The sequence below is a fragment of the Strix uralensis genome, chromosome 29, assembly GCF_047716275.1.
Source record: "Strix uralensis isolate ZFMK-TIS-50842 chromosome 29, bStrUra1, whole genome shotgun sequence".
In the NCBI taxonomy this organism is placed as follows: Eukaryota; Metazoa; Chordata; class Aves; order Strigiformes; family Strigidae; genus Strix; species Strix uralensis.
This window is the reverse complement of record NC_134000.1, coordinates 6,351,310-6,367,883: the sequence shown is the minus strand read 5'-3', so window position 1 is coordinate 6,367,883 and position 16,574 is coordinate 6,351,310. Positions and strand designations below refer to the sequence as shown.

Below are 16,574 nucleotides of genomic sequence, written 5' to 3'. Positions count from 1 at the left end.
TACTCAGCATTGCTGATCTTTAGTAAAAGGGGAAGAGTGAGGGCTAAAGCTGGAATTAACACCGGCTTTTGCAGATCTGTGTGGACTGCCTAGTTCTCTAGTGCAGAAGTCCTAGAGAGGGGGAAAAAAACCCTTTAGGGCCTCCTCTTCTCTCTCAGTTGTAGCAGTGGAGAACAATAATGCTATGGAGAACAATGCAGTCACAGTGTCGTAACTGAGAAAAGAACCAGCTCACCGACCTTTATGAATCCAGGCTTAGAAGAGAATTTCTCTCACCATTAGAGTGTAGAGACTCATTTAATGTGATCATGGAAGAGCTCTGACTGGGCAATCCAGGCTCCAATTCTATTCCTTCCTCATTTCATTCTTCGTTGATAGTGTTAGGAAGAAACACATGTTGACTTTCTGCAAGTTTGCCCTTCTCCAAAACTGTCGCCTAATTTCCTCTAACCCCTTCTGTCAGTGGGGGAGTACCACACGTTCACTGGCACACGTTCCTCCCAGCAGAGGAATGAAACACATCTTATTTTTCACATTTAATTCAGAATTTTTGTTGCTGTTGTTGCCATGCAGTTTGTCAGCCAAGCATAATCTCCTGGCAGGAGGGGACAGACAAACCACATAAAGACAAACCAATATGCTTTGGTCGTAGCCCTTAAACTTTCTGATTCAAGCAACATCACCTGGTCCTATTGCCAGTGAAAATAAGAAAAGTGCAAAAGCGTAACACATTAAATCTTTCTGCCCAGGAAAGCAAAAAACAAATAACATGGAATGACCTTCAATACTAATTGCCCTTTTAGCAGCAATTTTCAGATTCAGAAGTAGGTAGAAACTACTGAATGCTAAGAAGCTCTTAACAAGATTTCACAGCATCAGAGAATCAGAGCTGAAATCAGACTTGCTCGCTTACAATTGCCATAGCCGTGCAATAGGCTAGGCAGAGCACCACTTCAGGATCTGAGTCCTTCTTGGTGAGAGTACTAAATCCTTTCAGCAGATCCCCAGCCTTCACATCCAACCGCTGCTGTGAGCTGGTTTGGGCACTGTAATAATTTGGAGGTCCTACAAATTCCAGGGTGTGGAAGATGACTTATCCAGGAGTCATTACTGATGGGAGAAGTCCCCCTGCCCCTCCTCCCAGACTTTTTCTAGGGCTCATCTCTGATGAGAGAGAACGATTTAGTGAAAGAGCGGTGATTAAGGACCATGAGGGGACCAAAGTTTCTCCACTGGACAACATGATCAATGGGACAATCTTACACTTTGATGTCAAGAAAAGCCTCTGCTGAGTGTGAGACTTGGACATTATTCTTCACCCTGAAGAGCTACAGAGGAATTGTTTTGCCACAAAATTATGTGAACTGATGGAAACAGAAGTTTTCCTGAGGTTTTCATAGGCCTTTGAAATAATCCACATGGAAAAATGTTTTTAAAAGTATGTTTCAGGTTTTCATCTGTTCAGAATACAAGGTGGGAGAGAAGTGCCCTGTACGTTTCATTGCAATGGTTCACGTACGACAATAGCAGCATTGGATGTATTAAGAAAAAAAAAATCTTTTTATTTATGTAGTAATTGAATTTTGTGCTAATTCTGCCTTTCAGTGTGCCCAAAGAGTCCCAAGCGAGAGTCACATGCAAACAGACAAGGGCAGTAGAGAGTCCCTAGAGTGTGACACAGATAAAGCAACAAGGAATCTAAATAATGTCAGACATGGGTATGTAGGTTAAAAAAACAAACCATGGTTTATTTAAATGTGTAAAGTACTTGGGAGGGAAAAAGATTACACTGTACTATGGCAATACAGACAGCACATACTGTAACAAGCTCATCCATCGCAATGAATTCAGGCTACGCTTTCCAGCCTCCTCATCCGCTCAGTCACACCGATCCTCGGGAGAGGCTCGCCGTTGATTTCTCTAGGGGACTCCACACTACGGATTAATTTCAGTCAGAATTTGCTGTCCTGTAGGTCAGACTCAGGAGCAAAGCACCTTCCTCCCACCAGGGGAGACAGGTGAAATATGGCAAAACTTCCCATGCACTAAGACCCTCTGTCATGGGTTAAGTAAAAGTAGCCTGATGGAACATCTGATTGTAGGACAAATTACCAGGCTGCCTGCCTTAACCTTATCCCAGACGTGGCTCATCACTGGGATGAGAAGCCTAAAGCAGCAGAGACTGAGAGAGATATTATGATAGTTATAAAATGCCATTTCCAGACACAGCTTTTTATTTCAGGTTCTTCTCAATCCAGTCTTTGAAGGGAAGAGCTTTGGTGTAGCCACTGTAGAGTTCTAGGCTGCAAGTTTTATCATAACCCCAGCTGACTAATCCCATCAGGTGCCACCTTAGCTCAGGAGATGCTTTTCCTGGCAGAGTTATGGCTGCAATCCCGCCAGTCTCAGCAGGGCAGATATTAGAAAAGGCTGTGTGGTCTTGTTTGGCACAGAACATGCTGTCAGTGATGCTGACTTGTATCCCGTTATCCTCATACTGTTGCTCACACAACAGTGAATCCACCATCTGAACGGCTCCCATGCGGATTGTGTCATTCTTGTATCCGGGATCTTTTATGTCAGCCAATACCTTCCAGCCAGTAACCATTATTTTTAAATCCTCTGTGGATGAAGTCAAGTCATGAGAAGATGACAAGCAAATGGGTTGAACACGACTGCTGATTCTGGCTTTGTCCAAGAGTTTTATGATAGCTATGTCAGAATCAAGTAATATAGGGTCATAATTGGGATGCACTATGATGGCAGAAATCTGGGGAGGAAACAGAGTAGGAAGAATTGTAGAGTTAACAGCAATGGCAAGTCAGCAGCGCTCTTTCCATACTACTATAATACATGTTAGTTTATTTTGCATACTTCTCCTCGACCCTCCACTCCCGAACTGTTCTTTCACCATAGTGCTCACTCAAATGAGAAACATGCAAAGACATCAAGCATCTTCTGACTTTTTTTTTGGCTTAGGTTTCAGGACAGTTTTTATTGCACGAAATTCTTCCTAATGAAAAGCAGTCCAGGACATTTTCAGCAAAATGGGAAATTAATGTGCAGTTTAAGTTTTTCCACTGTGTACTGAAAAGATTTTACCTGCCATGTCATCTTCAGCCTGTAGAATTCCAAGGGGGGGAGTGGGCTTTGAATTAAAGTCTTATTTAAATTCAACCCATCTTCCCACCAAAAAAAAAATACTAGCAACCCATTAATTAATGTTGGGGCCAAACCTTTACTGCTAGTTACCTTGATGAAACACTACAAGAATGGGTAAGATTCCTGTGAGGAGATTTTGTAAGACCTAATACATTTCCTCACAGGAAAAGTCTGAAAAAGCTGAAATTAGAGAAAGAAACTAAAAAGGGAGGGGGTGGGGTGGTGGTGTGTGGAAATAATCAAATTAATTATGATCTCTTGGATAAAACCCATTAATTAACTCACACACACACCCACTCCAGAAAGAGACACACAGAGCCAGAATTGCTGTATTTCTTCTCATTTTGACTCCAACCTTTCTAGTTCTACTTGAAAAAACCAAACCACTCTGGTGAGCCTCAGGTGCTATTTTTGGAGCTGGAGTCAGACCTAAACTTCTTTTGAGTTTAGAGCCGTACAGCCTTGGGGCTGAGATGTGAAATGCGCTCGTGGCGTCAAACCGGGAGCACAAGTGTTTCCCTCATAAATTATGCTAATCACTTTTGACAGTAGCTGGCATCTCTTCTACTTTTTTTCTGGCAATACCATTCAAGACATTATGGCCCATGGAACCTGAGTTTTCTCAGTGATCTGTTAGGGGGTGAACATACAAGTTGGACAGTGTCAGGGGAATTTAATGAATCACAGCATATGCCCTCCTTGTGCCATGACAGTTCTGCCAGTTGAGTCTCTAGATAGCCATTTCCAAGAACAGTGTGTAAAACAATATATTGCTCAATTCTCCCCATACAAGACAGATGTGATCAGCATCTGTCTGTGCTCGTAATTTTCCACTCCCAGCAGCCTTACTCACCCGCAGGTTCTGGATGGTCTTTTCATCCCTGTCATCGTCTCTGTAGAACTTCCCCAGAACCACCTTGAGCTCTGCTGTCTTGAGCACAATGGTCTTGCCCAGGTCAGTGACGCAGTGAGCTGCCACCACCACAGTGCGCTCGTTCACCAGGGCCCCACTGCAGATAAGGATCCAGGCCCCTTTCCGGAGACTGTTCTCCTTCACCCCGTTGGCCGTTCGGTAGATTGCTGCTTGCCAGGGCCACCTGGTAGAGGTCACCGTCTTCTGAAGGGTGATGTTTTCTGCTTTTCCACAGACTGGGGAAACATGAACCAAGAATGAGGTAACGCCTTTTCCCCACCAGACAATCCGAATGTAACTCTTGATTTCTGCTTAGGATGTGCCAAAAGAAACCAAACTGCAACGGAGTGCTGGTTTCAGCTAGGGTAGAGTTAATTTTCTTCCCCGCAGCTCGTATGGGGCTGTGTTTTGGGTTTGTGCTGCAAACAGCGCTGATACCAGAGGGCTGGTTTCGTTACTGCGGAGCCGTGCTTACACAGAGCCAAGGCCTGTCCTGCTCCTCACCCCACCCCACCAGGAGCTGGGAGGGGACACAGCCGGGACAGCTGACCCCGACTGACCCCAGGGGGGTCCCAGCCCATATGGCGTCATGCTCAGCACATAGAGCTGGGGGAGAAGGAGGAAGAGGGGGATGTTGGGAGCGATGGCGTTTGTCTTCCCAAGTCACCGTTAGGTGTGATGGAGCCCGGCTGTGCTGGGGATGGCTGAGCACCTGCCTGCCCCTGGCAAGGGCTGAAGGGATTCCTTGGTTTGCTTTGCCTGCCTGCACAGCTTTAGCTTTACCTATTAAACTGTCTTTATCTCAACCCACGAGCTTTCTCACTTTCACCCTTCCGACTCTCTCCCCCATTACACCGGGGGGTGGTGGACAAGCAGCTGTGTGGGGCTTAGTTGCTGGCTGGGGTTAAACCACGACAAATAGTTAACATGAAGAACAGCTTTCTAATTAACCTCTTTCTCCAACCTGCAAAATTACAATATACAAGTATTTTATATAGCTTTTTAAAAAAATCTTTCAATTTTTCCATTATTATCTGAATTCCTGGCTGAAGTAGGAATGTGGATTTAGCACCTGAGCAGGTGAATTTTCGTGACAACCTTATCAAGCTGCACTATAATGAAATGACTGCATAAAGCAATGGAAAGAATACCCCTGATTCCTGCTTATAGTAAAACACCATAAAACCAGCATTGCACTAAAACTCACCCTAGGCTGTCACAGAGTAATTGTGAGGTCCTCTCCTAGAACTGACCTTAGCACAGATGAGTTCATGCCGATGCGAACAGACTTGTCTTGCAACAACAACCTTGAAATCAACAGCCATCCCGGGGAAAAGCAGCAGCTCTGCCCTGTTCTAGGAATATCTCACCCGAGCTCAGACCTGGGGTAGAATCTCCTGTACTAGGAAAGGTTTACTTCAGTTGAAAGAGTTACATCATGTGGTCACATTTTTTAGTCTCCCTTAGGGCATTTTTTTGTCCTGGGATGTAGCTTCTGCACACCCACAGTGAAGAGGACTGAATGCAATACTTTTCAACACCCGAGATGATCGCAAAGCAAAACCACAAACAAGAACTCTAAAAATTTGCTTGATGTTAGGATCTACTTTTCACAGCTTGCCTGATGTCAGTAGTGGGTTGTACCAAATCTTGTGATGTTCCTACCCTGACTTACTCTGTGCACTAGCTCTGGATAAGATTTTATCTGGACCTACAGTTTGCAATATGAACGCTTCCTTAGCAGGGTATGTTAAAGGAAGAGGCTTTTTAAAATGCAGACTCTCCATTCTGTTGTTTGAACTTCGATGTTTTTGTCAGCTGTGTGCCAAAATACAGTTGAAAGAAAAATCGCATTTGCAGTAAATACTACAGGAAAACATGAAGTGATAGTAGGAAAACAGTTTCAAATCAGGAGAGAAACTCACTGCACCTTTTGCTCAATAAAAGAGTAAATAATAAAATTGATGGCAAATTACAGTGCTGAAAGCTTGATCCCTCTACCATCAGCTGCACAGTTTCTACTGGTGGATAAAAAGAGTCATGTATCCTCCAAGCTTTATTGCTCCTGTCTCCCAGCTGGAAGCACAGGCAGCCTACACCGCTGGGACTCCCTAATTATCTAAGATGAATACACATCCTGTTCCCCCATCCACGCAGAGATGTGTGCATTTTTTTTCTCTTGGAGACTCACTTGGAATACACACAGGGGCTCTCCCACTCCATTTTCCTGTCTTGAGACAAGTCCTCCTGCTGCTCCCCAGGCGGTGGTAGAAAGGAGAAATGCACTCGTACTGAAGCTGAGTGTGCAGATGCTGGTACCCTGGGGGCAGGTCTCCAAATGGCAGTGCCGGCTTCTTGGTTGGATAGATTTCAAGCTTTTGCTTGCTGAATGCAGATGAGTAAAGCTGATGCAAAGGTGTTTCCCTGTTTCAAGGCACAAAGAACAAGAGGTAATACTAATAACAATAATATTATAAAAGCAATCGTTATCATAGCTTTATCACCAGCTGTGTTAAGTATCATTTAAAAGCATCTGAAGCTTGCTTGTGAAAGAATAAGGCAAAAATATCATTCCAACATAGTTTAGCAGTACTCCCATTTACATCCCAGCTATTTTATTTACATATATATACACGTACACATATATACATACACACATGTTTATAAATTTTCTATTTGTGTCTCTTTTTTTTTTTCATTTTACAGTTTCTGGATTGCAACCAGTTGCCTCTGACTGCGGAACAGTTTTGCCATTCACAAAAGGACTGAGATACCATGTTTTTAAGTAAAGAAATTACACTGGAAGTTGGTATTGCCGTAATTTATTCTCACTAGAGAGGCACATCTTTTCTCTAGTGAACATTTTAATAGGCAGTATTAGGAATCGATTCAGATTAAACCATGTTGATAAAGTTGCTTGATTTAGCAATTAACAGAGATAATTGCCTCACCACAGAGATTTCATAATTGCAATAATCACTAAGCTTCCATTTAGAAATTGTACTGATTAGCTGAAACACGGCACATAATTAAAAAAATAAATATATGCACCAGCCTAGATATGGACCATAAGCTTGACTACAGTCATACTTAAATCTTCATCACTTAGAACGTGTCCCTTGCTCTAATGCTTAAAAGCACATATCTGCAGAAAAAACTGTTTACGTCTGGAAAACTCAGCAGGAAATTAATTTCCCTTGAGATTTCTGGTACTGCCTGCATCCAGAAAAGCCATAAGAATGTTTTTTCCTGTGGTAATTCCATTTTTGGTCACAGAGAGACACAGACTGTCTCCATCATATAGAATCTGTGAGGCGATACATAACAGCACTCAAGGAAAGTAAAGTTATTAAGAACAAGAGCAATGGCAAGTTTCTCGTATTTTGGAAGAAGGATGAGAGCTGCTGTGGTCATGCTTAGACTTCCAGGGTCCCATTCCCTACTCACATGTGACCATGCAATATTGTGTAATCCACACTTTGCCTCACTATTAATCTGTGAAATGGAGATCCTACTTCAAGGGATAAAAACAGTCCATGAACACGAGATGCCACCATGATGCTATGGAGGTGGGGGCATGTATGCGCTTTCAGACAGCTGGTGTTAATATCGGAAACATTTAGCATAAAAGAACCTGTGTTCAAAACTGAATTGAGAAATTTAAGCAAGAAAAATCTCCTGATGGCTACTAAAGCCTCCTGATGGCTTCTCAGAGCCATCTCTACAATCATACATCACACAGCTGGAGAGTGGGAGAGCATTTGGGAAGTACATGCTTGCCTTGTTCCTAAAGTCTTCTCTAGGCATCTGCTACTGGCCATTGCCAGAGACAGGATATGGCTTGAGCTGGACCTTTATTCTGACCTGGTATGGCTGTTCTCAAGACCAAAGATGAGGACAGTTCTTGCACTGCATCTAAAAATAAATGAATCATGCACTGCAAAAAAAAAGCCTGAAATGAGAAATTACTACTTGGGACAAAAATGAATCTGAACATTGCAACATAACTAATTCAGATTGGGCTTATTTCAAGAAATCAGCAGAAGGGTAAGCCCAGACAGGGTCCAATCTTTCACTGCTTCCTCCCCTCCTACTCTACTTCCTCCTCTCTCCCATGCCCACCCCAAACCCAACTTTATGTCAGTTGTGCTACATTGCTTTGGATGGTGAAACTTAATGGGAGCAGATTACATTACCCCCTTCTCTCCTTGCACTCTCCCCTCTCATTTCTTTACTAAGACAGCACATGTTCATATTTTCAGACACATCATTAGCCCCAAGGAACTGTTCTCAGACTGTTCTCACAGCCAGTCACAAGCTTGCAAGCCTAATTCTGGCATCATCTAGTAGTTTGCACATTTCTAAGTGTGCATTTCTTCCTGGCTGCCTCCAGCAGCTTGTAAACCTGTGCTTAATCAGACCTCCCCTCCCAGCAGCTCTCATTGCTCAGTTACCGTCAGTGGAGTTGTAGGAATGGCTGCTCAGGCAGGCTAAACACACAGGGTGGAAAGGAGAGGAGGGGAAAAACAATCACATTTTTTCTTTAAACTGTAGTTGAGATATTGCATTCTCACCTTGACTGAACCTGCATTGGAAGCACTTTCTGTCTCACCAGGTCAGAGATCTTTGGCTCTCTGCAGGCTAGAAAAAATATAATGTTGCACAGTACTTTTCCACATTCACAGCTCAAGTGTTATGGTTCATACACATTCCCACTCTTTCCTCTCACTAGCTATAGTGGACTGGATTAAGAAAAGAGGCAGTAAGTTACGTGCATGAAAATAAAGATAGGCCCTAAAACCTAAAGCCTTGGAAAAATACTTCCCCACAGATCACCAGTTCTATCCCATTTACAATGATGGAAGCAACTGAGTGTCTTCTGCAGTGGCACTTCCAGCCATGGAGGAAGATTTGTTCATCAGTGTGTCTGAATGCCAGATTTACGCCACTACAGCTGATGGAATTATATAAAAATTACTTAATTTCCATCTGTGTAGCCACACACAGCTAATGCCAGTGACTTGGCATACAGAGAAAGGCTGCAGGATGTTACAGAATTCTAGGAGTCTGTTTGCTTATGCACCCATTGGAAGGAGCTGGAGACTCTGATTCAGAGGGATACCTCAGAGTTACCTGAATATGCACAAAATAACAGAAGGGAGATCCAGGACTTCTAATTTTGCGTATCCCATTTATTTACTTTAAGAGCAGGATAAAATATTCAGGTTTATCAGTTCAAATAACTCTGCCAGGATCTCCTTCCCGTTGCACACAGTAGAAGAAAAGGAATCTTGCGGGATGGATTTTATCTGTATGCCTGAGCACTTGTGTTCTGTGGGATTTGACAATATCTAGCTCTTTGTGATTACTGTGTATGTGAACCTTTACGTCACTATCAAAGTTAACATCAATAAAGATGCTTTCCACAAATTATTATCATCAATAAAGATGCTTTCCGCAGATGATTATATGCTTCAGGGAGAAAGTATTTCCATCTAAAAGAACAGAATAAAGAAAATTTTTCACAATGAGAACAATCAGCCACTGGAATAATCTCCCCAGGGAAGTGGTGGATTCCCCAACATTGGACACTTCTGAGATTCGGGTGGACAGGGTGCTGGGCCACCTTGTCTAGGCCGTGCTTTTGCCAAGAAAGGTTGGATCAGTTGATCCTGGAGGTCCCTTCCAACCTGGTGTTCTATGATTCTATGAAATTCCCCAGGGGACAGACATATTTCCTTATATTATCATTACTTCGGTTTAAAAAAAAAACCAAACACACATTACAATATGTGTCAAACAAATGCTTTGGGAAAATGAATTTGGCAGTTTCCCAGCCCAAACTCATTCATCCATTCAGGGTTTCAGACACGCTTAGAGTAGCTCCAGGTCAACGGCATAATTCCCTTCCTAGCAAAGTATTTAAAGATGTGTTTTGACGAATACAGATAGTTTAAGCATGTCCTCAAGTGGTTTTCTAAACCAAACCTTCAAGGCTGCAATCTACAGGCTTGGCCTTTTACACTCATAACTGGTCCCATTGACTTAAAAGGATTGTGAGAGGAGAGCTGGGCCCTATGACAGCAACTCTGATGAGTCAATTATTTCCTTCTATTCCAATTCCCTCCTGATCTTCTTTGATTTTGATCATACGCAGGTTTGATCCTAGAATGAGGGTAATAATGGTCTCAGGGAACATTCTTTTCCATGTTTAAAGATGGAAACATCTTCTGGAATCGCTGGCATCTTCTCTGGCTGAGTTTAGCAACCAGTAGAGCTGGCAAACTACTAATGTCAGCATCAGGTCTCAGTCAGACAATTGATTCTTAGCAAAAATGATTGTTTGGCAAATGTAACCTATATAAAACAAACTCCAGTAAAACCATAGCAACTTTTGTGAGTTGTGGTAAAAAAGATTGTAAACTACCTTTTATGCAGATTGGCTGTTTCCCTGACCATTCTCCATCGTCTTGGCAGGTCCTCTGTTCATTCCCACTAAGAACATACGAGTTGTTACAAAAGAAAGCAATGACTGTGCCAATTTTTGCATAGCGTCCATTCAAGAGCCCAGTGTCTTCTACTACTCTTCTGTAGCCATTGAGTGGGCCACCAGGATCTGAGCAGTTTTTTTCATCTAGAACTAATGATAGGGGAAAAAAATAGTAACCATTTTATCAGGTTCATAGCATTATTTTCACCCATCAGATTGCTTGGCATTTCATTCAAATGTTGCTACACAATCTACACTTTATTAAAGATGCCTCTTCAAGACCCAGCTGGGATTTCTGTCTTCAAAAAGATCAAATATTAAAGAAGAAATTCTAATATGCAGATGTCTGTTTACAATACACACTTTAGTCTTCACTGAAACAGTAAGATTCTCAAATTGTTAAAAAGATCTTAAAATGTAGCTGATAACCCTGCAAGAGAACCTTGACTTTACATGACGTTAATGTCCCGTTGACATTAACAGGGCTACTTCAAGAGCAGAAAAGGATGCACTTAAACTATTTGCAGGAAACAGGCAATGGGCATTCTTTTCCCTGTTCTCTACTTTCTATACTTCACTGGACTTGGATAATAAAACTAGACGACTTAATTTTACTTTTATGTTTGGCTGCATACTGGTTTTTTAGCACTGAAGGAGAGATCTCAATAATCCAGGGAAATATGAGAACTGAAAGAGAACATATATATATACATTTACTGATACTAAAACTTTAATATGGAAAGCTTACTCATGCTAGGTTTTGCCTATAAAACCTCTTTTACTTCCTCCTTCCCAATATTTTCGCCTTCTTTTTATTTGTTATTGTGTTTTCTTCTCTCCATAAACTTAAATTTTCGGCCTAAATCTGAATGACAGTATTCTCTATGTGATGCTAATAAATGCTTTTCCCTGTATTTTTCACTCCTCTGCTCTATTTAGCAGCTGAAAAGGTACTTTTCTTTTTCTTTTGGATTTCATCTCAGATTTCTTGTCAGGGTGACAGTATCATGCAATTCTGTTTAATTCGTCTGTCTGATGTCTCGTTGCATGATAACCATGAACATCTAGTGTAGACAGCTAGTGTTGGTGCTGCTCTGCTTAAGGAGGGCTGAGAAGACTGAGACAGATCAATAGACCAGAAGTGACCTCTTCATGCCATTGCCTCAGACTCAGCTGCCTGCTGACACTCACTTCACAAAAGCACCAACATATAACAAAGCACCTCAACGTTTACTTCAATCCCTGTGAAATCAGCACAGTAACAGTGCACAGGTATGGCCCTGTCCTGTTCCCTGTGTCCTGATGTCACCAGACAGAGCCCAGCTCAGCAAAGCATGTAAGCACATAGCTTTGTTCTAACAGTACAGATTCAATGAAGAGCTCTTAACGGTGAGTATATAATTGAAGCTGAGCATGTATTTCAGCGCTTTCTTTAACAACGTTGAATTTTAGCATATGCTGAAGGTTCTATATGTACTCAGATATTTTTCCACGAGTCATATTCAGTAAACAAAGAGGATGTCTGAACTTCCTCTCAACCAGGACAAAGGGAGAAGCAGAGCTCTGTCTCCTTTTAATTTGGCTCCATTTTTCTTCTCTGTACCTCACAGGCTCTCTCACTTGTGAAGGGCAAGTGACCGATAACTTGACAGCAGCTAAAGACTACAGGGGATCACCCACAGTATAATGCAAGTTGCTTTCTGCACTGAGATCTAGCCTAGAGGCATCACCTGATGAGCAAAGTACATGTTTCCGAATGTGCCTAAACTTGACCACGTAAGTCAATGAAGGCCTTCTTGTGTTTCATCCTACGCCTATCAGTAACTTGAACAGTAAATCTCTTCTTCCCTAAACTCAGGGTTATGACTTTTTTGATGGATTAAAAACAAAGAGAAAACATCTGGGAAGGAGAGATCCAAGTTACATCACCTAGCACCTCAGTACAGTCAAGTCTAGAGACAGGTATTTCAATAGATCTTTAGCCAGGGACATCGTGCAGCAGGGAGCTGAGCACCATCCTGACATCACCTTTACTGCAACTGGAGATGTTCTCTCTAGAATGCCTACTGCTTGCTCTTTCAGACAAACTTATATACATCTGTTTCACAACACTCCCCCCCAACTTTGCCACAACACACGTGTAAAAGCGCTTTTCCAATTGATACAAATTATTCTGAAATATGGAAATAAAATTGTGCAATACAAAACAACTAAAGAAAAATTAAAAGTCTCTTTGGATGAGAACAAGGGCCTTGGAATTTCACAGCTGAATCAATGTGAATGGTAAGCAGGCCAGCTTGCACAGCCAGAATGAATGGAAGTTTCTCTTTCATCAGTTTTTTGCTAGGATGGGAATTCTGTTGAAATGAGTTTAGTCTTCACGCAGTAAACCCCTAATCAACCCCACAGAGTGCACCAGGCTTCTGCACAGAAGGTATCAGAGGTACATAGTAATGGAAGTAGCTACTCATTGTTGCACAATGTCCCTCACTTGGTTTTGGTCCTAGACATTTTCAGTCTGTGTGTAAGAAGGGTATGTGCCTAAAGTCTTTAAGGAAATTATTTTTCAGTCGTTTGATGTTTCAGTCAGACCTTTACATGAGCAAGTCTTGCAGGCTTGGGCTCCAGTAGAGTAAAATAAGAATCCCTACTGCTTCTTAAAGACAGGAAGACAGAACAACACCACGTTAAGCCACGGATCTACCAAATTTCAAGTGACACCTGGATATTCTAGTTTCACATGAATACAACGGCTGAAACATTTGATAAAAATCAAAACTTAAAGTGACCTTACCACATTCAGGATGATGTCTTGACCAAATCCCATCAAGCTGACAGTAGGCAACACGGCTGCCTTTTAAGCTGTAACCTGCGTTGCACTTGAAGTAAACCTGGGCCCCGTATTTAAAGTCATCTCCTTCCACAATACCATGAGCGGGAGCACCTGGAGTCCTACACATCACCACTGACAGTTCAGATATTTCAAAAAAATCCACTTTATTACAAAAACAGGACTGTGTTAGGTTGATTCTTTATTCAGAACATTGAAAAACCAATTAAAATGGGCACAGGAGTCAAAATTACAAGACAGGTATATGCCAACCTTTAGGAAGTTCTTTAGACATCAGTTCTACACACACTTACATATACGCCACTTTTCAAAACATATCTTGATCCATTCAGGTCAATGGGATTACTCACAAGTGTGAAGTGTTTGTATCATCAGGGATCATTTGCTCAAAACATTAGTACTCGAAGCACTTTTCACATTAACAGGGGTTTTGACTGAACTACCATGGTTGGTCAAGAAAAAAATTAGATCCTTAAAAGCCTTATATTGAAATTCTTTCAAATTCTTCTTTCCATTTTTATATAGTTTTTCAGATAACCTCACTGAAATATTAAAGCATCATTATTTGTGTAGATCAAACATTCTCACAGTGACATTAAAAAAGAATCTTGATATTTACCAAACTGTGATATCTACCCTTTCCACAGGGTTTGCTCTGTTGGGAAAATCCTTACAGACAATGGTCTATTTAACTACTGCAAGCAGTAAATATTAGATTAAACATCATAAGCAAGATTTCTTTCTCCAAGACCATCAAACCAGCCATGCTAAATCAGAACAAAGGTCCATCCAGCACAGAAACGTGTCTTCAAGGGCAGTAAACAGTAGGTTTGATGGAAGGAATATAAAAACAGAGCAAGCATATAGAATACTTTCCTGGCATATTCTGGCAGCATTCAGCAATCTGAGGCTTGAGGACTACCTGAACTACGATGGTATTTTTGGTATAACATACCCTGGTGATTTTTTTTTAACATTAATTTGTCTGAGTATTTTCCAAACTCAGCTACATACTTGGTGTCCACAATATCCTGTGGCAATGAGTTCTACAGACTAAGTGTTATGTGAAAAATACACTGCTTTCTTTGGTTTGGTTTCTAGCCTGCCACCTGATAATTTCATTTGATGCTCTACTTTCTCCATTATGAGAGACAGAGAATGTCCATGCCCTATTCAACTTCTTCAAGTCACTTTTTAAGACCAATTTTCTGTATGTAGAAATTATATGTATGTATTTCTGTATGTAGAAATTACAACAATGTGGGAAACACAGGTTTTAGTATCTAGACAGTTACCCATCTCTCTGTGTGTCTCTGGCCTTGCCTGGCCATTCAGTGTGGAAAACTGCATCATAGGAAAGGATTCAGTGCAAAATTTAGATACGCATATCATTTTTTTAATTGGGACCTGCGGTGCTCCACTGAAGATACATGAATGCTAAAGAGATCATCCCTACTTTATGTGTTTAGAATTTGACTTTTTCTGTTTTACCTCATAGCTAGTTGCTTACTAACCTACAGCCAAATTTTGATCCTTACATTTCCAGAGAAAAAGCTTTTCTAAGGACTCAGCTGTTTAGTCCTTACACAGAACACACACGAATGCATCTATTTATATGGATTGTGGACCATCCAATTATTCACATAAGGAAGAGATACTTGAGTAACAGTCCTAAAGCAGCAGCATTTGCAAGAACAAGGCTCCACAGAAATTCCCCTCAATTTACAGATTGCTACATCAAACGATTTGCAGACTACTACAATGAGTTGGCAGAATCATTTGTGCACTACTAAGCACAAATCTTGGAAAGAAAAACTGTCTACCATTTAAGCATTAGAGAAGGGCCCAGACTCACTGCTCCAAATCAAAGCACATCCAGTTAGGGGAGCTCAACATTTCCTCTTGGCTGCAAGTGTTCTGCATCAGTGTCGTTGTTAGCAAAAGAATAATGATAAAAATTCAACAAAATTCATTCCTAGCCCTTGACGTTTCTCATGTGACATATAGGCACACATACATATACATGCATATATAGGTGCATATGTGTATACACAAGCACATACATAAATGAAAGGGAAATAATGGGAGCACAGGCTTTCTAGGTGCTTTAAATTCTCAGAACACTTGTCTTCCCAGTCATGAACTTTGTATTCCCAGTCACTCCCTCCATATCTTTCTCTGAACAGCAATTAATTTCACTACATTTATATTTCTCTCTTTCAATGTAAAGTCACACTCAGCTTGTCAAATGAGAAAAGATGATGATTAGAAACATCTGTGCACCACTCGGAGTTCTCCTTTTTATCATAAATACAGGTTTTCTGTTTCGCTTGTGGTCCAGTTCAGCTCTGCAGAACAAATGTTTTGGTGCTTTTGTGTTCTAGGTCCACCCTGGAAAAAATGTCACCAAACTACACTTACTTTTTTTTCCATGAACTGTAAGTATCTGTTCTTGTTCAGTCTCCTAAGTGATTACAATAGCCTGTTTCTAGTCCTTTTGATTTCCTCTGGTTGCCAGACTTCCTTTAGATTCCCTGTGCCAGTGTGACCCAGCTGGAACAGCTCTGGCTTTATTTATGATGTAAACTCAGTGTTTCATGCATAGATTAATTTAGTGACGGAACTATGGCCCAGAGTAGAGGATATGGAGGCAGAAGGTCATGAGATCTAATCATAGCTACAAAACTGTGGCCATGGGTAAGTTGCTTCATCTGCTGTTTCTAATAGATGGGAGCACCCCTTTCCTCACAGGGATGTTATAAGCATTAGCTCATACCCACTTGTGTCACAGAGCCACCGTGGGGGTTCTCTGACGGCAAAACAGCTCAGTATTATTGATAGACGTGCCCCTTTTGCTACCCATGTCTTTATCTACTGGTTGTCTGTTCTCTTGTAACACAGGATCTTCCCTCGTGGTCTGTCTTGTTCTTCCAACTTTGCCACTGGAGGCACAGCCATGCGTTTTATTTTTTCTTTGGATCATTTTGTAAGTTCATTCTTTCTCTCTACAAACTAAATGTGGTTTTGAATCTTGAGATGTTCCCTGCACCTCAGTACCACAGCTGAGCTCTCTGTTTTCAGCTATATTATCTAGCCTGAAAGTCACATACAGATACTCCAGTACCTGCCTCTGCTGCTTTGGTTTGAGCTCTGTGGCT

At 41.5% G+C, this 16,574-nt stretch overlaps 1 protein-coding gene across 2 annotated transcripts in view; it reads right to left on the bottom strand.

Moving 5' to 3' along the window:
• Positions 1 to 1,723: 1,723 nt before the first annotated feature.
• PAMR1 (peptidase domain containing associated with muscle regeneration 1) overlaps positions 1,724 to 16,574 on the bottom strand; it is a 58,764-nt gene continuing 43,913 nt past the window's right edge. Inside the window, exons 7-12 of one of the 2 annotated variants that reach the window (XM_074852491.1) lie at positions 13,360 to 13,530; positions 10,503 to 10,715; positions 8,650 to 8,716; positions 6,267 to 6,499; positions 4,016 to 4,311; positions 1,724 to 2,770 (exon numbers count right to left, since the gene is read on the bottom strand). In XM_074852491.1, coding sequence (XP_074708592.1) covers positions 2,234 to 2,770; positions 4,016 to 4,311; positions 6,267 to 6,499; positions 8,650 to 8,716; positions 10,503 to 10,715; positions 13,360 to 13,530 — 1,517 coding nt within the window. In that variant the 3' untranslated portion in view covers positions 1,724 to 2,233. The remainder of the gene's footprint in view (positions 2,771 to 4,015; positions 4,312 to 6,266; positions 6,500 to 8,649; positions 8,717 to 10,502; positions 10,716 to 13,359; positions 13,531 to 16,574) is intronic. The other variant, XM_074852492.1, reaches the window with a different exon arrangement.